The following is a 25,551-nucleotide window of genomic DNA, read 5'->3' as shown; positions in this document are numbered from 1 at the left end:
AGAGAGAGAGAGAGAGAGAAAGTGAGCGAGCACGAGCAGGGGAGGGGCAGAGAGAGAGGGAGAGGCAGAAAGAATCCCAGCAGGCTCTGTGCTGCCAGTGCAGAGCCCAATGCGGGGCTCGAACTCACAAACTGAGAGATCTCGACTTGAACCAAAACCAAGAATCTGACGCTTAACTGAGCCACCCAGGCACCCCTTGAAATATTATTTTTATCCTATACCTGCCTTCCGACTTGCTCTCCTGGCCCTCCTCACCACCCCCCCCCCATCCTCTGATAAAAATCTCAAGCAGATTCCAGAGCTTTTCTGGTTATTTTTGGTATTGGAAGAAAACCCTTTTGTGAAGGGCATGTCCGTCCAATATGAGAGCTTCAATCTCTTATCCAGGCCACATGTTTTCTTTTCACCCAGCTTGGGCCTGAGTCCACAGACACACCAGGGGGCAGGTGGTGAGCCTGGTGGCTTCCTTCCTCCACTGCCTCCCCCAACTTGCCCGGCTGTTTCTGCCTTCTCCAGGTCAGCAGCAGGGAGGGGAGTCAGAGAGAAGGGAAAAGGGATTTTTACCTAGTTAGAGCCATCGTAGTTCCTTCCGATGCCCTTGTGGCAGCTGCTCCCAGGGCTGGCTCCATCAGCTCCCTCTTGTGCGACTCTGTCCTGGGTTTTTAGACGGTCTTCATTCTACCTCCTGGGAACCTCCTCCTGTGGTTTGTCCACTGGGGAAGCATACTCCTGCTGAGCCAGGGGGCTGCCCCTCAGCTCTGCACCCCCCCCCCCCAGGGGAGTTGCATAGATTTACACAGGACTCTGACCTACAGCAGGACTTAACATAGTCTTGTCTCCCCAAACTCTGGGGTGCAGGTCTCTCCCACTGTAGCCTCGCTCCAATCTCTGCTATGCAGGCTGTTCTAGGCAACCCCCGCCTCTGAATTCCTCTGGGCAAGGGGCAGACGCTGGTCTTTTTGCCCTCCACCTCCTATTCAGACCAACCTGCCTGCAGAAGAGATCCAGTAGAATGTCTCTCTTTAAAATATGTGGGCACTGGGGTGTCTGGGTGGCTCAGTTGGTAAAGCATCTGACTTCTGCTAAGATCATGATCTCATGCTTTGTGAGTCTGAGCCTCACGCCGGGCTCTGTGCTGACAGCTCAGAGCCTGGAGCCTGCTTCGGATTCTGTGTCTCCTGCTCGCTCTACCCCTCACCCGTGCATGCACTCTCTCTCTCTCAAAAATAAACATAAAAAATTTAAGAAAATGTGTGGGCACTTACCACCCACTGTCCAAATCCCACGCCAACAAGAAATGTCCCACTGACCATTATGTCTGCAGGGTGTTGAATCCAGTTCCTGGGACATAGTAAGTGCTCAGAAAAGGTGAGCTACGATGATTATGATTAGCAATAACGCATGCTTTGGATTATAGGAAGAGCCAAGAAGGAGTGAGGGGGGCTAAGGTGTGATATGAAGAAGAACTCTCCTTTGGGGCTGCTCTGTTTAGTTCAGAGTGGTAGCACGTCCCTTGGGCCCAACACACAGGGTGTCAGGCCAAAGGAGGGAATTGCATAGGGAAGGTACATCCTGAGCTCATGTGTTATTAGTGTCAGAATGTTGTATTGACGTAGAGCAAGTGCAGGCTTGCCATCAGATGGACCTAGTGTTGAATCCCGACTGGGCCACTTACTAGTTGGACACCCCCCGGTTAATGACTTTGCCTTTCACATCTGGCTCCTCACCCAGGGTAGGCAGACTGGCCCTGACCTTATTTAGCAGCTGTGGAGTTTAATTATGAGGATTAATGCACCTGGCCAATGCCTGGCACCAAGCAGCAACTTGACAAATAACATATAGTATTCTTGTAATGTTTTTATTGTCACTTCTAATAATAATGCTGCCAGGGACCTTCATCCTCCACTTCTTCATACTAAATAAATGAGGACTCTTAGAAAAGATGACTCACACAAAGTATGAGAATTTGGCTCAACGAGGCTTTCTTCCTTTTCTGACCAACAGAGTTACCTGCCCAGATCAACTCTTTGGATGGTTGACTCTGACTACTGATAGGGAAAAGAGGCAGGATCAGATGAGGGCCTGTGGGGGGCTTCCAGAGGCTCGCGACGTTCTAGGTCTTAAGCTGGGTGGTGGTTCCCTGGCTGTTGCCTTTGTAACAATTCACTAAAAATGACACCATTTTTGTTGCATGCTCTTTTCAGGATAGATATCACCCTTCACGATAGAAAAGATGAGAAAGAAAAGGAAGTCATACTCAGTAGTTGATTAAAACCCAAACCTCATTTATTGAGCACTTACCGTGTGCTTGGCATGGCACGAAGCGCTCTCCTCATACAATGCGGGAAGCAGGTGTTATCATTCCCACTTTACCAGAGGATGATGGTTAACAGGAGGATAAGGAGCCTTCGCGAGGCTACACACTTAGGACCTGATTTGTTTTTCCAGCACATTGTCACTGCCTCTTATAATGGGGAGGGAGAGCCTGGGCTTGACTGGGACATCACCTCCAGGAAAGGACAAGGCTTCCTGACTTCAGTCTCGGTACAAACGCTTACGAGTCGTGAGTTGGTCACAGAAGCCCGTTGGCCGGAGGCAGCCCTGCAGCTTGGTTTCTAGCAAAGGGGGGCCGTGACAGCCCAGCTGAGAGGTGTTCTGGTGAGTGAGTGCCCCTGAGCGAATGTGAAGTACCGGCTAGGTCTCCTGTGTCTGCCCGGCCTCGGTCTGATAGTGGTCAAGAACGTGCCATCCTGGATAGGAGCTGGAGACAGAGGTCCTTCTCCACACTGATGGAGGAAGGCTCACACCTCCTGGGGGCCAAACCAGAGGCGAAACCTAATCGCCTGCTCCTGCCAGGGTGGCCCGGCCTGACTGACAAACCAGGCCACTGAGCACGGATTTGAGGGTGACTGAACCCCTTGGCTTGGGTGGCTCTTTGCTCCTGCCTCGGGAGGGCTCCGGGAGGGACCAGCCTTGGGTCCTGTCCTTAAGAGGCTGACAGCCTCATGGGGAGACAAACCGCATACAAGAGTAACTGTAACACAATGTAGGCCGTGAAGAGACTCACAGAGGAACCAATACATTTCTCCGCATGCTCAGCAGGAGAGCTAGTAGTTTCCAGCTGTAGTGAGATGGGGGGGGGGGGGGGCATGAGAGAAGGCTTCATGGAAGAATTATTTGTATTAGAAGTTCTCATCTTTTGCTGGCTCGCAGGCAGAGGTGGTGAGCAGGACCCTGGCCTGGGGTCCGAGGACAGGCTCTGCCCTTCCTGGCTGTGGCATCTGGGACAACTTGCTCAGTCCCTTGAACCTTGGTTTCCTCACGTGTGCAAAGCAGCGTGACAAAGTGGGGATGAGCATGGTCTCTGGATTCAAATTCGGCCATCTTGGCTGTTTGCCTGTGGGCAAGTCACTTTAGGGAGCTGAGTCTCAGTTTCTGTATCTGCAAAATGGGGTAGTAATAGTATATTCTGCGAAGCATTGTTGTGAGGCTCGAATAAGGTAATCAACGCAGACCATTTAGGACAGTGCCTGGCACACAGCATGCTCTCTATGTGCGGCTGTTCTGTAGGTGGTGTTAATGGGGAGGGTATTACTCGGTGTGTGGTTTAGATCAGGGATGGGGAGATCAAAGCCTGGTCGCAATTGTTTTCCTTGTCACTATTCGTCAGGTGAGTATTGAATTAGAGGTGAAGAGGAGGGTCTCCCAGGGAGTGAACGGTGTAAGCAAAGACAGGAAGCAGGAGAAAGAACCCAAAATTTAGTTTGGATCCTTAGGAGATCTAGGATGTACTTCTGCTGGGTTCTCAGCTTCCTGTGGACTCTTCGAATCCCCTATAAAGGGCAATTTCCACCAGCAAATCTTCATGGCTTTCGTTTGCATCTTTTCTGGATACAGGTCTCCAAGAGCATCTGCTCCCTGTCTCCCCAAGGATGGGTCTCCGGGGGATGTTCTGCTTCCCCCTGGGGCTCCTCTTTGGCTCTGTGCTTTTGGTGGCCTCAGCCCCGGCCACCCTCGAGCCTCAGGGCTGCAGCGACAAGGAGCCGCAGGTTACTATCAGCCACACCTACAAGATCGATGTGCCCAAGTCCGCTCTGGTCCAGGTCGAGACTGACCCCCAGCCCCTTAGTGACGATGGAGACTCGCTCCTGGCCTCAGGGGAGGCCGAGGAACAGAACATCATCTTCAGGCACAACATCCGCCTGCAGACGCCACAGAAGGACTGTGAGCTGGCAGGCAGTGTCCAAGCCCTCCTGGCCCGAGTGAAGAAGCTGGAGGAAGAGATGGCGGAGGTGAAGGAGCGGTGTGATGTTCAGCGCTGCTGCCAAGGAGTTGCCGGTGAGCTTTTACCATCTGGTATTCATTCAACAAACAACTAACGGGCGCCTTCCACATGCCAGGTGTCCTGTGGGGGTCTGGTGTGCTCCCACCTCCCTCTGGGTTTTCTGAGGGTGGGGTGGGGGTCTCATCTTCGACACTAGCTCCAGGAAGCATCTGCAAGCCTCAGTAGAGAGGGTCCAGCAACTCTTTGTAGAAAAAATCTTTAACGTTTATTCATTTCTGAGAGACAGAGTGTGAGCGGGGGAGGGGCAGAGAGAGAGGGAGACCCAGCATCTGAAGCAGGCTCCAGGCTCAGAGCTGCCAGCACAGAGCCCGATGAGGGGCTTGAACCCACGAACTGTGAGATTATGACCCGAGCCAAAGTCACTCCCTTAACCAACTGAGCTACCCAAGTGCTGAGGGACCGGCAACCCTGAAAGGGAGTCTGGACTCCTGAGTTTACACTTCTGGGTGCTGTTTGACCTGTGGATCCAATCTCTACTGGAAGGGGAAGCCAGTGGGAAAGACAGGAAGGACGGTCAGCCTTGGAGCTAGACAGGACTGGGTACAGATGGGTTTCGCTGCTTTTTAGTTGTGTGACTCTGGGTCAGTTCCTGAAGTTTTCTAAACTGCCCAGTTAGGAAAACTCTAACCACTAGTCTAGTTCTGAGGACCCTAGATGCCGTACATAAGTTCCCTGGCCCATAGCTGATAATTACGAAAGCTGATCCGAGTATCCAGTGGTATGTTGGCGTACCTGTTCATGCTGGAGGAAGTGCTACCGTTGAGAGCGCCTCCTATGTACCAGCCACAGAACTAGGCATCAGGGACACTGCCGTGAATGAAACAGCACGGGATTGCCGAGGAGCCTGCACGTCCAAAGTTTCTAGGAAGGAGAGAGGGTGTTCTGAGAAGCAGGAGCCGGGCTGTTGAAGGGCCAGGGCCTCCAACTGCCTCTTGCTGCCTGGGGTCAGAGAGGGGAGCCTGGGTGATCCCTTCTCCCGCCCCTCACCCCCGTAGTGAGACGCGGCCGGTTTGTAGCTTCTGGAGGCCCCCATTGCCAGGATTCAGTTTGGGCTCATCTCCCAAGGACCCGGCCTTGCTAGCTAGTCCAGCAACCTCCAGCCAAGACGAGCTTCTGCGCTGGCGCGAGGACGCCCAGGCTGGGGACGTGAACGCGCCCCCATTCTTAAACGTCCTAAGTAATTACTGCCGTTTAGAGCAGAGGGAACCTGAATTCACCTGAGCACTTGGATGAGAAAGGGAGGGGAAGGGGACTTCCCGTGGCTTTGGGCATAAAAGGAGGGCACAGTTTGTGGATGTCACAGGTCAGAGTCCGGCCGGTCGGGGGGAGAGGGGGCGGAAAGGGCGGACCCCAGTCTTCTGCAGGGGCCCTGCCCTCCTTCAAAGACAGTGCCCAGGGCCCACCAGCCCGCTCTTACCGGAGCTCCAGGGAAGGGAGAGGCCCGCTCGCCGGCCCGCACCCCCTCCAGCCTACCTTCCTCTCGCCGGCAGGTGCCAACGGCCACTGCAGCGGCCACGGGACCTTCTCCCCCGAGACCTGCGGCTGCCGCTGCGAGCAGGGCTGGGAGGGCGCCGCATGCGAGCGGCCCGCCTGCCCCGGGGCGTGCAGCGGCCACGGGCATTGCGTGGACGGCCGCTGCGAGTGCGACGCGCCCTACGTGGGCGTCGACTGCGCCTACCCCGCCTGCCCCGAGAACTGCAGCGGCCACGGCGTGTGCGTGCGCGGCGCGTGCCGGTGCCACGAGGACTTCACGTCGGAGGACTGCAGCGAGCGCCGCTGCCCCGGCGACTGCAGCGGCCACGGCTTCTGCGACACGGGCGAGTGTTACTGTGAGGAGGGCTTCAGCGGCCCGGACTGCGCCCAGGGTGAGAGCGCCGACGCCCGACTCTCTCCTTTCCCTGCTGGGGGCGGGCACCCCCAGACCCTGTTACACTTGGTGCTGGGGGGGGGTGGGGCGGGGGGGGACTCGACGTCCAGCCCACGCACGTCAGAGCCCCCAGAGGGCTTATTAAACACAGATTGCTGGCTCGGCCTGCGTGTCTGATTCGGCGGGCCTGGGGTGGGGCCCTGGGGTGGGCATTCATTAATAAGTTCTAGGTTGCGGGACCACTGATCTTATGTGATCTGATGGTGCTATGTGTGTGTGTGTGTGTGTGTCTGTGTGTGTCTGCTGATGACCGGATCAGGGTGAACTCCCCCTCACGTAACTTCCGGCGGGTGTGTGGGGAAGGGTGTCCAGAGGGGTGCTCAGCACGGCTTCTTTGTGCTCTCATACCTGCCACCACGGTGTTACGTGTATAGTAGGTGCTCAGTGAATGCACACTGGCTATGCATCCCCCCTCCCCTCGCTTGCTTCACCCTCTGCACACCTGTTCCTGTTCTGCATACAGTGGTGGCCCCACAGGGCCTGCAGCTGCTCAAGAGCACGGAGGATTCCCTGCTGGTGAGCTGGGAGCCGGCCAGCGAGGTGGACCACTACCTCCTCAGCTACTACCCCCTGGGAGAGGAGCTCCCTGGGAAGCAGATCCAAGTGCCGAAGGAGCAGCACAGCTATGAGATCCTTGGTTTGCTGCCTGGCACCAAGTACATGGTTACCCTGCGCAACGTGAAGAAGGAGGTTTCCAGCCGCCCACAGCATCTGCTTGCCACCACGGGTGAGGAAGCGGCCAGGTTTCCCAGGAAAGGACCCATTTTAAATGCTTTCTTCCATCGTCCCTGCAAATACCCTTCAACTACTCAGAACATTGCCCTGATTTGGGGTTGAAAAGCGTAGCTGCTGCAATCCTAATTTCTGGAGAAAAATCTCAGTTCTTGCTCCCCTCTCTCTGCTCCTCCAAGTCAGTGATAGAGCCTGCTGGGTTGGGGCTCAAGGGCACTTCTCTGCCCCCCTGAGAATAGTAAGGTCTGATTGCCCTGCACCACACACAAGCAGCCAAGGAGCACATCTGCACACCCAAGCCCTCGTTGAGCCTTTGAAGCCATTCAGCAAGTTCAAGCTGGGATGGGTGAAGATTTGCTGAAGCGCCCTGCATCAGATTTATCTTAGCAGGAAAGAGAGAGAACAAACAGTGTAATTGAAGACAGCTAGCGAAGAGGCTTGGGTAGGATTTGGCTGGCGAAACACTATAGGACTGGCATCAGTGGGGATCGCCTCATTCTGAAGGGTCAGGGATGGAGGTTGGTACTGGAACCCAAAAAGAGCTGTGGGAGAGGGCTGCCTGAGGAGGCGCTTTGGGTAGAGATGCAGGCGGTCCACCTGGGGGGAAGGAGAAGGAAGGGAGGGAGGGAAGGGGAGAACAGTTGCCTGAACTCTCTATCCTGCCCTCTGATCTCCTGGTGACTCACTGGCTGAACTTAACTAGAATCCAGAGGGCAAGAGAATCTGACTAACACAATTCGTAGAGGTCATAATCTGGGAGACAGGAGGATAGAGGATGGAGGGACAGAAGTTCCAGCACACCACCTAATGTTACCACAGTGTTTGGAAGGACAGACATCACTGCTTACTATTTAGAATTTCTTGTTTTCTTGTGAAAGTTCTTAGATCTTCAAGGACTTGGAGAAACCTATTATTTGAGTGAGTCTGATCCATATATGCACTCATCATGTTTTACTGAACATCTACTATGTATCGGGCATAGTGTTTTGGATGCTAATAAAAATCATCTGCCTCCACCCTTTGCTAAACTCCTGGGGAAAGATCCAGGAAGACCTGGATGGATGGGGTTTGGGGCACATGTCTCTGCAGAAACATTTCAGTTGCCTATCCTGTTTGGCGGTGGAGATAGGGATGGCTCTGTGTTGGAAAGGGCCATGAAGGACCTGTCCTCCTGGGAGCACAATTTGCAATTGCTTTTGTCACCCCCCTCCAGCCATAGACCCCTTGGAACACTTCTGGAGTTGAGCAGGTTGGGTTTATTGACTGTTGGGGTGGGACAGCTCACTGCAGGGGCTGTGAGCATCTCTGTAAGAGCTTTAGAAAGGACTGGGATACAATTGGGACTTGTATTTAGGTGATTTGGGGGAAGTCAAAGCCAGCAGGGGTTTGTTTTGGCTTGCATGCTGCCGGGAAGGGGAGTTAATTCTATGGTAACTTAGTGAACCTTATCTAGAAAGAACAGACTAGAGGGAGGCTAAAGCCATCATCAATAAAGAAAGGGTAGTCACTCATATCAGGAGAGAGAATATTTAGTCATTTTTGTGGTTTGGACCATTGTTCACATTTTTGTCTGTGTTCAGACACGATCACAGAATGGTCCTGTTTTGTCTTGATCTGTCATGGCCACACAGTGGCTTGTCTGATGTTGATGTTCTGTGCAACCATTTATGTTCAATGGGAGCACACCCAGGCCAACCCAGTGAGAACCAGGCCAGCCCCCCACTGTTGGGCTGCTTTTCTCTTTCTCCCGTTTTTGTCTGTGGCTGCCTCCGCCTTCAGACAGGCCAGTGCCCCAAGCTTCCCAATGAAGAGCAGAGACATCTGTTCTGAAAGTCTTAGTAACCCCTCTTGGCTTCTGCTCTAGGGACTTGTAAAATCTTGTAACTGCGAAGCTTGTCTTTCTGTCTAATCTGATTCATGTTAAACCCATTCTTATTTGCTCCTCAGGGGAGCCTCAGTCCGAGAGATACTTATCCCCAAAATAATCTTGAATATTTTTATTAAGTCTCCGCTTTTTCATTTGTGAGCTGAGTAGGACCCTTCTGTGATTCTTGAGTCACTTCCATTACTCACGTCTTGACCTGTTCCCTCAAGGAATTCCCACCTTCGAAGGAAGAGCCTGGAGGCTGGCAGGTAGAAGCCAGTAGGTGGGAAGAAATTCTTCAGAGAAAAGGTTCTGTGAGCTTCTTTGTTCATAACAGTGAATCAGGAACATTCAGAGCTGAGGGACCTTGAGAACACCATGTTCACCCCCTTCCTAATGCACAGATTCTCTGTCCCATGTCCTTGACAAGCGGTCAGTAGGCCTAGGTGGGAGCACCGCCAAGGTGGTGAAGGTGGGCATGTGACCGAGGAGAAGGGCAAGGCTGGGGAGTCTAGGGACTTGTCTTCCCTGTTCCAGACTTCAGGTCAGACCACATCCACCTGGGATACGGCCTTTGGAATGCAAAGTGCTCCCAGAGAATGGGTCCCCTCCCCAGCCACCACTCAAAAGTTCTTCCCTTGGAGCCACACCAGGAATCCATTCTTTTGTATTCATCATTATAATTCCATTGTTTTCTTAGGGGAGGGGGGAAACATTGAGCCATTAATACTTGCTGTGAACAAATGGGCCCAATAACTCTCCTTTGCAGGCTGGACAGGTTGGGTAGCTGAGGGCGCCAGGTCTAAACTGTGGTAGAAAGTGCAAGAAGGATCCTCAGAAGGACCAAGTTAAAGTTCACCAAACTACTATATAGTTTGGCTTAGCGTTAGTCCTCATAGGAGAATCTGAGAGGTGAGGAAGGAGCTATAATTTGGGAGACAGAGGACGAGAAAATTTTAAAATTTCAAACGCGTTTCCCACACTTTACATGGGAGGGCCTGAGTGCCTCATGCTGGGGTGCAGTATTTGAGGGACCCTTCTGTGATTCTTGAGTCACTTCTGCTAAAGGGGGTGTTTCATTCAGAGCAGTCTGCCCCCAGGGCCTGGTGGTTTGGATGACTGGTTGGATCCGGGATCTGGAGGTTCTGGAGGTTTGGATGGCTGGTTGGAGAGGTGTGGCCCAGGACTTGGCCCACGGCAGCTTGGGCAGGGGGGCAGCCTGGCATCTGATGGGAAGGGATGGGAGACAGGAGGCTTTCCCAGAAGATAGTCTTCCCTCCATGGATAATGTGAGGACCAATAGTTTATTTGCTACTTTGGTAGTCTTGAGACACCTGTTAAGGACTGTGTCCTGGGCTGAAGCACGTTCTCAACGTGTCAAGAAAGGGCACTGACCTGGTAGCCAATGGCCTGTTACAGACCTGCTGGACCTCTGCTCTTCACTGCTTTCTCCTGCCTTCCTTGACACCTGCCCTAGATCCGGCTGTGCTTGGCACCGCGTGGGTGACAGAGGAGACTGAGAGCTCCCTGGATGTGGAGTGGGAGAACCCCCCAACCGAGGTGGACTACTACAAGCTTCAGTATGGCCCTCTGACAGGGCAGGAGGTGGCTGAGGTCACCGTGCCCAGGAGCAGTGACCCCAAGAGCCGATATGACATCACTGGTAAGAGCCAGCACTGGGCATGTGAGATGTTCGCCATGGATGCCAAGGTGGGGACAGTGTGCACAGAGGGTCCTGGGGCCCTAGGAATCACTTGAACTCTGACCCTGGAAACTACGAGATGTGAGCCCATTCTGTAGGCCTGCAGACTGTGCTCTAGCATCCCAGAGCTGACTGGAATCTCAGAGCACCTGGTCAACAGATCATAGGCCCGATGTGCTCTTGAAAACTGCCTGTGTCTCAGGGTGGATATAGTGGCACAGATGTTCCTTTTGGAAGAGCTCTGTGTGTGTGTGTGTGTGTGTGTGTGTGTGTGTGTGTGTGAGAGAGAGAGAGAGAGAGAGAGAGAGAGAGAGAGAGAGAGAAAGAGAGACTGGGTTGTTTGGCATGTTGCATGGGGAGTCATATGGGAGGCCTGGGTGGGGATGTCCTGTCCCAACTGACCAAGTGAATCTGCTGAGTGCTGAAAATCTGATGGTTGCTAAGGAAATGGGACCTGCAGGGCTGGATCATGTTTTGTGGCTCCTGAAGCTTATAGAATTCTCAGGGCTCTCTTTAGGGAAAATAATACACAATCATGAATACCCGTGTGAATACCCTTGGAAGTGGCCTATGCAGGGGAGGGGGCCCTGAGGCTTCTTAGCGCTGTGGTTCAGTTCTCCTCTGGGGCCTCAGTCTGCTGTCCGCTCTGTGAGTTGCATCTTGAAAGGACATCTTTGAGGTTCCCAGCATTTGTAGAGCGGAGAACAGTGGGTGTGTCTCACACGTGCTACTATTTGTCTGCACTTTGCCCCCGTCTGGATATCGGTGCAGGTGCCGTGAACAACAGTCATTCAGATTTGCTGCTACAGAGAAATAACAAGCAACAACAACAGCAAAAGGCAGAGCAAAGAAGAAAATAATGGAATACAATGAGGCTAATTAGAAAAGAAACTTTTGAGGGAAAAGGATTGCTGGGGGCAGAAAAACATTCGGGCTGTAAATAAAACTGGGAGATCTGTGCTTGGTGGCCCAAGGAAGGAGCTCCATCAGGCCCTCATCCGCTCTGACCCCCTGTTCCCCCATAAGCCTTTCAAGATGCCTCGTATCCCACTGGTCCTGCCGCCCTTTCTCTGCCTTAGATTAGCCTTCAGGTGAGGAGCATAGCCCCTCAGCTCCCTCACAAGAGAGACCCTGGGGGAGAGCAGGGCTGGGGGCGAGGTTCTGGAGCCGGAACTCATCGCGCACCGGCTGCTTGTTTGCAGGTCTACAGCCCGGAACAGAGTATAGGATCACTGTCGTCCCCATGAAAGGAGAACTGGAGGGCAAGCCGATTCTCCTGAATGGCCGCACAGGTAGGAGCTATTTGGAGGCACTGTGAACATTTCTCAAGTTTTCTTCCTGATGTTTTTCTTGGCTGAGTCCTCCCTGGATAAAAACCCTGGGATGTAGAGAGAGTCTCTTTGTGTACTGACATCTATTTTGTGGGGCAGGGGAAGGGAAGTAAACACTTCTATTTGAAATGTTTCTTACTGTTGAAAATCTCCCCCAGGATCTTGGAGTCCAGGGGAAAGGCCATTTCTGACACCTTTCTGCTTATTTCATTAGCTTTAATCACTGGGTTATTTTATTCATTATCTTGGACTTAGACACACGACTCCGTATTACCGAAGAAAGTTGTTCTAAAATTTTTTTCTTGTCATTCCTGTGTTTTTTCCTGATGATCACACTCATGCACTCTGCTTTAAAATGTCGAAAGAAGGGCGCCTGGGTGGCTCAGTCGGTTAAGCGTCCGACTTTGGCTCAGGTCATGACCTCGCAGTTTGTGGGTTCAAGCCCTTCATTGGGCTCTGAGCCTGGATCCTACTTCGGATTCTGTGTCTCCCTCTCTCTCTGTCCCTCCCCTGCCCTCTCTCTCTCTCAAAAATAAGCATTAAAATATTTTTAAAAATGTCAAAAGATGTTAAAGGCTCTCACATGGGAGTAGTGGTATATTTAGCATCTGTGGATCGAGATAACAGATAATGACAAACGTTATAAATCAGTAACATTTGACACTGTGATTTATTAATCATAAAAGAATTTGCAATCCTTGTAGTCATACATGCAAGATAGTCCGCGTAATTTTCAGTTTTTAGCTGATGCTTGAGTCCATATGAAATGGTGCGTTTCCTGCAAAGCTGTGGTTCTGCCAGCCCACGTTGGGAACTGGTGAGCTGGAGTCTAATGCCACTTGGGGAAGGCTGGTCCTTGAAGCTGGCCAAGAAGGGATTTTTTAATTCTGAGACTTCCCTGAAAAGTGTTTTAGTTCTTTTCAGTGGAGTCCTGGCAGGAGCTGGTCGGGCTGGTGAGACGGTGCAAGAATTGAGTTCGCTATTTCGGTTGCCTAACAGATTGCATATCAGTAGTGTGAAAGTTCTAGTCGGCCAGTTGTGAAGGAGAAGATAGAACCTAATTTATGAACTACACAGTACAGACTGTGGAGCTGGCCCGAATGGTGGACTCGTGGAACACTTGTAGGGGCTGGGAAATGGCAAGGAGGTCCTTGTTTCCAGGGGCTTTCTCGTCAGCTCTGAATTACTTGAGAGCCCACGATGCATCAGGCATTATACTAACAATTACTTCTGGAAAATTGTCTCATTTAGTTCTCCCTGTGGCCATGTGGTAGGTCCTATTATTGTTTCTAAGTCACATATGAAAAACCACAAGAACTGAGAAGCTAAGTGTAGGATCGCCCAGCCAAGAAATGACAGAGCTGGGATTTGAACCCAGGATGGGTTCCTCTTGGGTGGACACAAAACTAAAGTGCATCCCACTTTCACCTTTTCACCCATTGTTTCTGGTTAATTCTTACACTTTTTACCTCCTAACTAGAAAACTTTCTGTGACTCCTCATTGCCTTAGGATAATGCAGAAACCCTTCTATCTTGGCCTCAAGGGACCCAACCAAACTGGGTCGTTGTTCTTACCACTTCTGAACGGGAAGCCTTCTTGCTGCTGGACTGTTCTTGGGGTTTCTTAACACAGAAAGCTTAGCTCTACATCATGATGGGTTTGTTCATGTTGTTACCCCAGCCTAGGAAGCCCTCCACGGTTATCTCCATTAATTCAGTGGGGAATTCAATTAATACAAGCCATCAGTTGATTCAACAAACACGAATTGCAGAGTAGAGCTGGACACTACAGATGTGGTCCCTTTAGATACTTCCACAGCTGGAAAGTCCTGGTCCTTGCCCTTCAGGGACTCATAGCAATAAGATCACTCATCCTTCCAGACCCAGCTCCAACCTTAGCCTCTCCACTGAGGCCTTGTAGGACCACATTAAATAGCAGCCATTTTTGCCTCTGAGTTTTTGGAGCATTTAATCACACACGGCCTTGAATTGATGGTTAACCTTTCAAGTATATTATCCCAACTAGAATGTGAACACTCAAGAAGTGTTTTTATTGTCAATTATATTCTAAACGCAGGATGGGATATTTTATTGGATAGCAAATAAATGTGTGTTATGTGTCCTATGAACATAAAAAAACAAAAGAGGCAATAATGTCGGAGGTCAGGAAACACTCTCAAACCTGGCTAGACTGTTCATTAATTTAAGGGGAAAAAAAAATGTTTTGCATTTCACGAGCTAGAAGAAGACCCTGGAATGTAAGAACAGCATAGCCGTGCGCAGGGAGGAAATGACACAGTTCAGGTATTTTCCATTTAACAAGTCACTCGGTGGAACTAATCCACGAAAGGGAAGGGGTCAATTGAAAATCCTCACCCTGTTAAGACACTCGGAGTGCACTGAAGCGTCTCCCACAAAGGCCAGGCTTCAGAAGCAGGTCAACTTCAGAGTAGCAGACACCAGCCAGGCCAGCATCTTCAGCGGCGAGTGTCCCTGACTTCTCTGCCGGACCCTCCACAGCCACCTCACGTCACATGACAAGACGAGCAGGCCACTAACTGGGAGGCGATGCTGTCCCTTTGTCCTCAGTTTCTCCATCTGTAAAATTAAAGGTTAGACTAAATAAGTTTAAAGTCCCTCTTTTTCACGTCATTATGAGTCTTAATAACTTCTCCGATGTGTGCGTTTTGCAATGGTGAGTACGGAACAAAGGACTGCTTGCTTTGTTGTAATTTCACAAGCTGCCACGCGCAGTGGAACATACAGCCTGGCATATTCACGTGTTAACAGTTTTCTTCGAACTTTTCCCTTTGATGATGCTACGAAATAACAATTTTGCTTCACTGAGGATCTTGTTCACTTTTTACTGCTTTCCAAACACACTGCTCTGTTTGAAATGGCCCAGCCCTAAAACTTGCCTTCTTAAATTCCTTCATGTTTCAAGATGAACTCCTGCCAACATTCAGAGCTCCTGCCTCACACAGCCACCCATGCACACCCGGTGGCTGAAAAATAATGATTTTTGTCATTTGAGTACCCACTGTTATTCTAGGTGCTGCAGGGCTTGATAAACATTACCTTTAGTCCTTATAATAGCATTGTAAACATTATTATTCCCATTTTACAGGCGAGAAAATGGAAGACTACAGAATTTAGGAGAGTCAGGGTGAACCAGTGAATGGCATTTGAACTTAGGTTTGCTTGAGGTCAAATCACCACCTTTCCAGAAGCAAAGCTAGAGGAGAGCAGGAAAAGGAGTTCATCTTTGGCACATTCTCTACAAATAATGCTTGTGGAATAATTTTATTGCCACAGTGAAGGCAGTCGGGGAGGCTTGAGAAAACAAGATCTTGGGACGCATGGCCACGGTAGTCGGGAGGAAAGCCTCACCTTCCAGGAACTCACTATCAAACTAGGGGCGTAGGCCCTTTCCCCCATCTTTGCCCCCAAACTCATATGCCCATAGATTTTAGATTCTGGCTGTGCCATTTTCCACTATGCCAAAGGGATGATTCAGAAGTAGCCATTGTGAATGGAAAAAGCTGTTCCCAATGCCTGTGGCCATGGGCTGGGCAGGGACACATGAGGTTGGTGTTCCAGCACAGACTGAGGACAGCCATGTCCTACCCAAACCGGTGGTGAATCTCATTATAAAGTGGAATAAACTTTCCTGCTGTGCCTAGAGCTCTTAATTAGCTGCTTCTGTATACTTAGTTTTGTAGATTAGATCTTCTGGAGTGGGGCTCCTCTTTATTCTAACACATGCAACTTAAAAGTCTGTCTACCAAGTCTTGTCTTAAATCTCTCTGACCTTGCACGACCCTGAGAAAGGTCCCATCAGGGCTGCTAGCATCCAGTAGGTGGGCAGGGAGTTGGGGGCTGGGTGGGAGAGCCAGTCTCCTCACTGAGGCTCCCACCATGACTCATCTATGACTCAGCCAGCGTCTGCAGCTGCTGGAGGGCTTTGTTCCATGAAAAAACTGCTTATGATCCTCACATCCCTTCTTGGCAGAGAGGGAGGCTTTGGTACTGCTAAGCTGGACCAGGAGTGTGGCCTCCCATCGGGGTCCCAACACCAGGGCTGTCCTCCTGCTTCTGTGTCGTGGCATCTGGTTCCCATCCTTAGATTTATCATATAGAGGAGCAGCCCCACGAAGCCCCTCCTTCTGACTCAGGGTGTTGTTAGGGGATCGAGAGAAAGGGCAGAGTCCTGAGTTCGAGGCTGGCCAGTCTTCTTAGCTGGCTTCATGACCTTGGAGAAGTCACATCTCCTCTCTGGGCTACATCTCTGACCCTGGCACGGGAGGATTCTGTTTTTCTTTCCCACCTTCGTACTCTTCACAGTCAAGATGCGTTTCCTGGCTCTTCTCCACTCCTCGAGTGCCCCGGGACTGTTGAGGGAACCAGATGCACCAGGCTGGTTACACTCACATGGGCATGGTGGCTCTTGAGAGGGCTGCGCACAAGGCAGCCCTGACCCCCCAAAGCATAGGCCTGTGCCCTGGGGCAAGCACTGGCCTGGGGCAGGGAGGGATGGTGGGAGGCACCGCGGGGACCTTGGGTTGTGCAGATGTGGGTCACTTTGGAGAGGATGGGGACCAGGGACTTTAAGAGGCAGGACTGTCAGGGTGTCCTTGCTCTTTCCCCCCGTCCTCACTTTCCATTCTAAATGTCCCCATTCCTGAGTCAGTGCTAATGCCTGTTGCCGTGGGCTGGAGCAGGGACATGTGAGGTTGGTGTTTGAGCAGAGACTGAGCACGCCATGCCCTACCCCAAGTGGAATAAACTTTCCTGCTGAGCCTAGAGCTCTTAATTAGCTTCTTCTGTATACTCAGTTTTGTAGATTAGATCTTCTGGAGTGGGGCTCCCCATTTTTATTTTTATTTTTTATTAAACTTTTTATGTTTATTTTTGAGAGAGCACAAGCAGGGGAGGGGCAGAGGGAGGGAGACACAGAATCCCAAGCAGGCTCCAGGCTCTGTGCTCTCCGCACAGAGCCCGACTTGGGGCTCGAACTCACAAAGTGTGAGCTCATGCCCTGAGCCGAAGTCGGATGCCTAACTGACTAAGCCACCCAGGCAACCCCAAAGTGGGGCTCCCCTTTATTCTAACACATGCAAGTGAAAGGTCGACCTACCAAGATTTTCCCAGATGGAGGGGTCACCTTCGGAGGCTCTTTTCATTCCTTCCCTGTCATGTGCAGAATCATGCTTTGCACAGAAAAGGGGGACCAGGGTGGGGACCGAGTTCTCTCTCTTGTGCTCACTTTCCCTTGAGCATCCTCTTAGAACCTGCTCAAGTCTGCAGAGGCCCGGGACAAGGCCCTGTCACTGTCTGCTCCTGACTTCACCGCTCTCTGCTGTGACGTCTGCCCAGCCAGTCTCCCAAGAGCAACCGTAGGAGACTGTTTCCAGCTGTCACATCAAGCTCCAGTCCCCTGCTGCGTATGGATTCAGATGGCAGGAACCTTCCAGATCACACTTGATGCTATTTATTTATTGTGATTATTTCCATGAGAAAAGGCTGACAATAATGCTGCTGAGACACAGTGGTATCAGGCAGGGTCTTCGGCAGATAGGAATGGTTCACAGCTGGGCTCTCCCACTTAAAGTGTCCGGGTGCAGATTCCTGGTCCCATTCTCCCCGCCCTCTCCTGAAAACCCTGCCCTCCCTCAGATCTGTCCATCTCTGTAAATGGTCACCCCATTCTGCAAATCGTTCGGGTCTCAAATCAACATGGATGGATGGAAGGGTGGATTTGTATCCCACATCAGCCCCATCGGCAGATTCTGACAGGTTTACATTTGAAATCTCCCGAGTGCAGCCTTTCTCGTGACTTCATCCCTGCCACACTGGTTCACATTCCTGTCTTCTCTCGCACTGTTGGGACAGCCTCCCAGGTGACCTCTACTCTTGACCTACTATAGCCTGTACTCTCTCTGGCAGCCAGAGGGACCCTTTGATAATTTAGGTCAGATCATGCCATTCTTCTGTGCAAAACCCCCAGGGGCTTCTTATCTCATTCAGTGCAAAAGCCACAGTCATTATAGTGGCCTTGGACGCCATCCACGGTCCACTCGCCCCTTACCTCCCTGGACTCACCTCCAGCCACTCAGCCCCTCACTGACTCTGTCCTGTTGCTTTTCCCTGGCTATGTGGAGCAGGGCCTTTGGACTTGCTCCTTCTGTGTGGAATGAGGTGCCCAGACAGTACATGCCCGCTGCCTCATTTCGTTTAGGTCTTTGTTCAAATGTTACCTTCCCAGTGAGATGGCTCTTTCCTGACCTCCCTGTCTAAACTCACAAACCGCTTTTGCTCAGCATTTTCTAACCCTATATCTTGCCTCATTGGGCTTCCTAATACTATCACATCTTGTTTATCGTCTGTCTCCTTGAGGAAAATGTATGTTCCATAGTAGAGAGTCTTTATTCTGTTCATTGCTTAGACAGTTGGCCCTTAACATGGATTTGAACTGCACCAGTCCACTTATGTGCAGCTTTTTTTCAATAAATATACTGGAAAAGTTTTATGAGATTCATGACACTTTGGAAAAACTCAGACAAAGTTTAGAAATATAGCCTAGAAATCCTGAAAAAATTAAGGGAAAGTAGGTATCATTGGAAGAATACAGTATATGATACAACATACAAAATATGTGTTATTTGAATGTTCGTGTTATCAGTAAGCCTTCTGGTCAACAGCAGGCTATTAAGTTTTTCATGAGTCAAAAGTTACACGTGGATTTTTGACTGAGCAGAAGAGAATTGAGGTGCCTGATTCCTGCATTGTTCAGGGGTCAACGGTATTCATATCCTAGGGCCGCTGTAGCAAAGTACCAAAGACCGGGTGGTTTAAAACAATAGAAATTTATTGTCTCCCTGCTGTGGAGGCTGCAAAGTCTGAGATCAAGGTGCCTGCAGGGCTCTGCTCTCTCTTGGAAAGCTGTAGGGGAGAGTCCTTCCTCACCCCTCTAGCTTCAGCTGTTTGTTGGCAATCCTTGTCAATCTGTGACTTACAGATGCGGCATTCTAGGCACATGGTGGGCTTCTTCATATCATCTTCCCTGTGTGTGTGTGTGTGTGTGTGTGTGTGTGTCCAAACTCCCCCTTTCATAAGGACACCAGTCATACTGGATTAGGCTCACTCTAATGACCTCATTTTGACCTGATTATCTCTAGAAAGACCCTATTTCCAAGTAAGGTCACATGCTGAGGTACAGAGGGTTAGCGCGTTGACTAAGCTTTTGGTGGGGGAGGGGCACACTTAAAAAATTTTTTTTAATGTTTATTTATTTTTGAGAGATAGAGTGCGGGCAGGGGAGGGGCGGAGAGACAGGGGACACAGAATCAGAAGCAGGCTCCAGGCAGGCTCACTTTAATTTAAAACTGAGTTAAACCGGGGCGCCTGGGTGGCTCAGTCAGTTAAGCATCCGACTTTGGCTCAGGTCATGATCTCAAGGTTTGTGGGTTCGAGCCCCTTGTCTGGCTCTGTGCTGACAGCTCCGTGTCTCTGTCTCTCTCTGCCCCTCCCCTGCTCGTGCTCTGTTTCTCTCAAAAAATAAATAAACATTACAAAAAATTTAAAAAAATAGAAAATGAATAACTGAGTTAAACTGAATTCCCAGCTCCAGCTAGGCACTCAGGGAACGTTTGTAGAATGTGTGACTACCATTTACTAGCTGAGTGACCTTGGCTAAGTTATCTAACCTCTCTGAGCCTGGTATGTATGGTTAGTGCTCTAAAAATGGTAACCATTATTAATGTTCAAAATTAGTACATGGGGAATCTGATACAACCTTGAGTTGTTAGTATGAGGTTTGATAGGGTAATGTGTGAAAAGCACCTTACATTTAGTATACACTCGATGACAGTTGGTTTATTAAATATGCATTGTCTCTGGTGACAGAACATATTTCATGTCCTTGCACACAAAGAAGACACTGCCATTGTGCTCAAGAAAGCTGATCCTAGTTGATGTGAAAAAAAAATGCAGCTTTGTAGCGTCGGAACTTCTCTGCCGGAGGACCCTTGGCTAAGAGAACCAGGGCAGGATGGGGAGGAAGGAAAGCTGCTTAAATTTCTGAGAGGAGGAACCTGTTTCATGTGTCTTTCCCCAAAAGGGTATAGATCTGCAGGTGGGGAGGGTTCTTGGCACCAAATGTCAGCTTTGTTCTGTGCAGCGCCCTTATCAGTGACCTTGAACGGATGCTGCACTCGGATGCTTACCTATTAGGTTTGTAAATGATAAGCTAGAAAGGAAAATCAGCATGTTGAGTGAAAGACTAAATTATAAATGAAGTCCATAAGGTGAAATATAACAAGAATAAACATTGGAGATGTATTTTTTTAAAATTTTTTTTCAACGTTTATTTTTTATTTATTTTTGGGACAGAGAGAGACAGAGCATGAACGGGGGAGGGGCAGAGAGAGAGGGAGACACAGAATCAGAAACAGGCTCCAGGCTCTGAGCCATCAGCCCAGAGCCTGACGCGGGGCTCGAACTCAGGACCGCGAGATCGTGACCTGGCTGAAGTCGGACGTTTAACCGACTGCGCCACCCAGGCGCCCCTGGAGATGTATTTTATATGCATCTTAAATGGGGAAGATGTGGCTCAATGTGGGATTCTCAGCCTTGGCTGTGCATCAGAATTACCTGCGGAGTCTTGCTTATTTGTTTTTTCAGCAGAGATGTCAGCGCATATCTGAGACTTGAAATGAGCTCTCTGCAGGTGATACTGAGGAGGTGCCCAATGTTGACAACCCCTGGGTCAGCAGGGACACGTGTTGAAAAGCATAGGGATTTTCTGAGGCTGTGGGCTGAAGATATGTTACTGAGGGAACAGTGTCTAGGACATGGAGGGGTATGTTGTTCTCGGTTCATCCTTCTAGAACATCAACCTTGCATAGGTAGGGATTTCTGATTGTTTTGTTCATTGGTGACTCCTGAGTGCCATTATATTCCCTGGCATGAAACGGATGGTCAGTGAATTGTTGAATGAATGGACTGAGTTTTGGGGATTTTTCTTTGATCAAGGGAAAGAAAGCATGTCCAGTTGTAAGTGCCAGGTCTAGAAACTGTAATTTGAAAGTATAATATGATATGATATGGTATGGCATGATATGATATGATATAATGATACAAAAGTTAATAACCTATAAATACAGACATTGGAGAGGTGAAGCTGTTTTGACTTGAGGAGAGTTAGGAAGGAGAATGGTTACTATTCTTGAACACCTGCTGGAGGGTCTCCCAGAAGAAGCATTAGGTGTATTCCATATGCCTCTTGAAGGAGTTCCATTTCATGTGACTGCATTTGCAGGAGTCTTGTCTAACGTGCTCATTGGTCTCAAAATGGAGGGGATTGTTTTGTCCATCAGGGAGCCCTTTCTCAGCCTACAGTTCAAGTAGAGCTCTGCCAGCTGTCCACCTGTCACAGATGATGGAGAGACCCTCTTGCATTGTATGGACCATGGAACTCGGTCACCTGGATGAACTAGATCTTGAAGCCCCTGTGATTTTGGCCAGCCAAACGTCTTCTCTAACTTTTCTTTCTCGTATATTTTTATGAAGAAATCGATAGCCCAACCAACGTGGTCACCGACCGAGTGACAGAAGACACAGCGGTAGTCTCCTGGACCCCAGTGCAGGCTGTCGTAGACAAGTACGTGGTGCGCTACACCTCTGCTGATGGGGACACCAGGGACATGGCGGTGCCCAGGGAGCAGAGCAGCACCGTCCTGACGGGCCTGAAGCCGGGAGAGGCGTACAGAGTCTACGTGTGGGCCGAGAGGGGCAGCCGGGAGAGCAAGAAGGCCGACACCAAGGCCCTCACAGGTAACAGAGGAACGGGAGCCTAAACAGATTTCCTCACAGCAGGGAGGAGGCTGATTTTTTGAATCAGGAGTCCGATGCCCACCTAGCATCAGCTCTTTTGCTTGTGGGGGTGGGGAAGGGGGTTGCAAAAGCAATTTCAAATTTCACAATTATGATTTCTCCCCTTTTAACTTCAAACAAAAGAGACCAGCCTTTCTACGTTACACAGAAGGTCATACTTATTTGGGTTAGAATTCCATATGCAACTCTCTCAGAGAAGAGTAACACTTCCTAATTTTCATTTTTTTGGACGTTAAAACTCAAAACATTTGGCTGACAGTGAATTTGAATGCTTATCTCAGTTTGCAGTGGCTGTACAGGCACTTTGCTTATAATCTGGAGCTCTCTTTCAGACCATGGAAATGGTCTGCATCCTGAGTCAACAGTCACCGAATGTACCGATTCTGCCTTTAAGCTTTCAGAAACCATACGGGTCCCTATATTTCACCCAGCTGTGAAATATAGCCCGCCTTCGGCCCAGCTTGGGTTTGCAGATGTCCTGAGGCTGCAGGGGAGCGTATCCCACACCTGCTTTGTGTTTAAACCCTCAGCTGGTACTGTCCCTGAGTCCAGAGCAGTCTAATCCTGGAGGCTGCTTGAGGTTGCAGACACTTGACAGGAATCCTAGAAAAGGATTTACTTATTCACTGGGCTCCATTCTGGACAGTCACTTAGTACAGAGGTGCCCAGAGAAGCCATTAATTAGTTAGGAATGTGGATTCAGAAGCTTGACTGTCCAAGTTTTAATCCCAGCTCTGCCATTTAGTAGCTGAGGGACTTTGGGCAAGTCAGCTGACCTCTGTTCCTCTCATTCTTGTCTGTAAAATGGGGCATATGAGTATTTACATCAAAGAGTTGTTGTGAGGGTTGCATGAGTGAATTCATGTAAGTGCCCGACATATAGCAAGGGCTACGTGAGCGGTAGTAGTGATTATTTCTTAGAATATGTCTTTGTCGGGGCGCCTGGGTGGCGCAGTCGGTTGAGCGTCTGACTTCAGCCAGGTCACGATCTCGCGGTCCGTGAGTTCGAGCCCCGCGTCGGGCTCTGGGCTGATGGCTCAGAGCCTGGAGCCTGTTTCTGATTCTGTGTCTCCCTCTCTCTGCCCCTCCCCCGTTCATGCTCTGCCTCTCTCTGTCGCAAAAATAAATAAACGTTGAAAAAAAAATTAAAAAAAAAAAAGAATATGTCTTTGTCTGCTCTGGCTGCTATAACAGAATATCATAGACTGGGGGCTTAAACAAAAGAGGTTTATTTCTCACAATCTTGGAGCCTGGAAAGCTCCATGATCTGGGCACTGGCTGATTCAGTTCCTGGTGAGAACCCTCTTCTTGGCTAATAGATGGCTACCTTCTTCCTACACCTTTATAGGGCAGAGAGAAGAAACTCAGGTCTCTTCTTGTGAGGCACTGATGCCACCATAGGGAACCCACCCCCACGACCTCACCTAAACCTAATTACCTCCAAATACCAGCAAATTGGTGGTTAGGGCTTCAACCTGGGAGTTGGAGGGGAGCACAAATATTCAGTCCATAGCAAATGCTAATCAGCAAACAGCCCTTGAAGTTTTTGGTTATTTTTTCATTTATTTGTTTGTTTGTTTAAAGTTTATTTTGAGAGAGACAGAGACAGTGTGAGTGAAGGAGGGGCAAAGAGAGGGAGAGAGAGAATCCCAAGCAGGCTCTGTGCTGGCAGCGGTGGGGGCGGGGGGGGGGGGGCGGCGCCCGGACCTATGAACTGTGGGATCATGAACTGAGCTGAAACCAAGAATCGTATGCTGAACGGACTGAGCCACCCAGGTGCCCCTAGCCCTTGAAGTATTTAATGGCATGTGGCCTCCTGGGTCCAGGTGGGCCTTATCTCCTCCAGGGGAAGGAGAAGTTGCCAGTAAGGAGGGTGAGATCTAGATTTGTTTAAAGTAGCAGACTTTCTGTGAGGGGCCAGATAGTCCATGTTTTCAGCTTTGGGGACCATGCCGTCTCTGATACAACTATTCAGCTCCGCCATTGAAATGTGAAAACAGCCATGGAGAGTATGTAAATGACCTGGTATGACTGTGTTCAATGAAACTTTATAAAAATAGGCAGTGGGTCAGATTTGGCCCATGTGTTGTAAATTGCCAGCTCCTGGTTTATATTACACAAGGCTTTCTGTTTTCTAGGATTTTGAGTGTTGTGAAAGGGAGGCCTGTGGGTCAGTCTTTTTAAGATGGTGGAAGCTGGAATAGAGAAGAATCTTCCCCGCTCTCAGGTGGCGGTGGTGTGAGTTAGCACCTCAGCTGCTGGGGCGGGGGGGGCAGCATAAGGCATAAGATGTAAGGATAGGATGGGCTGGTTGTGTCTTATTTTTTTATTTTTTTTAAATTTTTTTTTTCAACATTTTATTTATTTTGGGGACAGAGAGAGACAGAGCATGAACGGGGGAGGGGCAGAGAGAGAGGGAGACACAGAATCGGAAACAGGCTCCAGGCTCTGAGCCATCAGCCCAGAGCCCGACGCGGGGCTCGAACTCACGGACCGCGAGATCGTGACCTGGCTGAAGTCGGACGCTTAACCGACTGCGCCACCCAGGCGCCCCCTGTTGTGTCTTATTTTTAATATGCAAGTCTCTTAACAATCTTAAGTGGTGTTGGTGGTGGACAGAGGGGAGTCATGAAGGATGGGGCGGCAGCATCAAAACTAGCTCAGAATCCCAGAACGAAACTCCCCCTTGTATGTCTTTGCTCCTCAAGGCAAGTTGTCTCCTTGGCTGTGTGCTCCATCCCGCTGGCCTGGCCATGCATGTCGAGCAATGGGGCACGGGCTTGAGATGCAGTTGCTGTTACGGAAAGCTCAGCCATTTTGAGGAAGTGGTTTTTGAAACAGGATCATAAAGGCATTGCTAATCATGTACCCAACTACTTGGATTTCTGACTCAGAGGTTCACATTTCAAGGAGAAAGGGGGGAATTTCGTGCCTCGAATGACACTTGTAATAACAAAGAGCTTATATTCAAGCATTTTTCCATGTGAATATCTCATCTGTGATTTGTCATAACCTGTGAGGTAGGTACTGGTATTTCCTTCTTTGTGGAGATGAGGAGACGGAGACTTAAATTTGGAGTCTGTCCAAAGTCAGCAACTAAGAAACGGTGCCCAGATTCCAACCCAGTTTAACTGTATTGAAACCCAGACAGATTCCTACCCAAGTAGGATTATTTTTTTTTTATCAGCCCAGACCTCAAAGACCATCAGTTGAAGTCTCCTGGTACTCTGGCTGTAGGCATAATGTTTTATATGGAAAGAACTAACAGCTCCTACTTTCAGGATATTTTTATTCCCAAATAAAATATTAGAGCCACTGCAGAGATTTACTGAAGTATAATTGCTTTCAGGTACAGGGAATCAGAACTCAAAGAGTGTATTATATAAACCCAGGGTAATGGAGAAATTTGTATATGAAGACCAATTTTTTTAAAATCCAGAGTCTACTTGTGGGTAAAGTTTATAGAGCTGAGACTGTTTTGGCTTTGTCTGAAAACCCTACGTCTCCTTACATGCTATTAGCTCATTCTTGGAATTTCAGACCACTTGCTTAATTAAACCCTTAAGTTATCCCAATCACTGGCACATAACAGATTCTGAAATTTGTTGAGATCATCATTTTGTCTGTGTATGTGCTGGCCTCTCTGGAACCAGAGAGTTGGTAAATGTTACATTTCTTTCATCTCTCTTAAAGACATTGACAGCCCCCAAAACCTGGTGACCGACCGGGTGACGGAGAACACGGCCACCGTCTCCT

At 49.6% G+C, this 25,551-nt stretch overlaps 1 protein-coding gene and 1 long non-coding RNA gene across 2 annotated transcripts in view; one reads left to right on the top strand and one right to left on the bottom strand.

The window, feature by feature from the left end:
• The window catches only part of TNN (tenascin N), a 52,514-nt gene that overhangs the window by 5,412 nt on the left and 21,551 nt on the right, over positions 1-25,551 (top strand). Inside the window, exons 2-8 of the mRNA XM_040446721.1 lie at positions 3,898-4,338; positions 5,836-6,210; positions 6,736-6,999; positions 10,346-10,531; positions 11,773-11,862; positions 21,472-21,735; positions 25,489-25,551. The exon at positions 25,489-25,551 is cut by the window's right edge and continues 63 nt beyond it. Coding sequence (XP_040302655.1) covers positions 3,933-4,338; positions 5,836-6,210; positions 6,736-6,999; positions 10,346-10,531; positions 11,773-11,862; positions 21,472-21,735; positions 25,489-25,551 — 1,648 coding nt within the window. The 5' untranslated portion in view covers positions 3,898-3,932. The remainder of the gene's footprint in view (positions 1-3,897; positions 4,339-5,835; positions 6,211-6,735; positions 7,000-10,345; positions 10,532-11,772; positions 11,863-21,471; positions 21,736-25,488) is intronic.
• LOC121011916 (uncharacterized) lies at positions 4,177-5,927 on the bottom strand. The gene is made up of 3 exons (XR_005781857.1): positions 5,819-5,927; positions 5,078-5,206; positions 4,177-4,271 (listed from the first exon to the last, which is right to left on the bottom strand). It is a non-coding gene; the product is annotated as an uncharacterized LOC121011916 (long non-coding RNA).

Source organism: Herpailurus yagouaroundi, unplaced genomic scaffold, assembly GCF_014898765.1.
Source record: "Herpailurus yagouaroundi ecotype Mexico unplaced genomic scaffold, PumYag 195, whole genome shotgun sequence".
Taxonomy (NCBI): Eukaryota; Metazoa; Chordata; class Mammalia; order Carnivora; family Felidae; genus Herpailurus; species Herpailurus yagouaroundi.
This window is presented reverse-complemented; position numbering and strand designations above follow the sequence as displayed.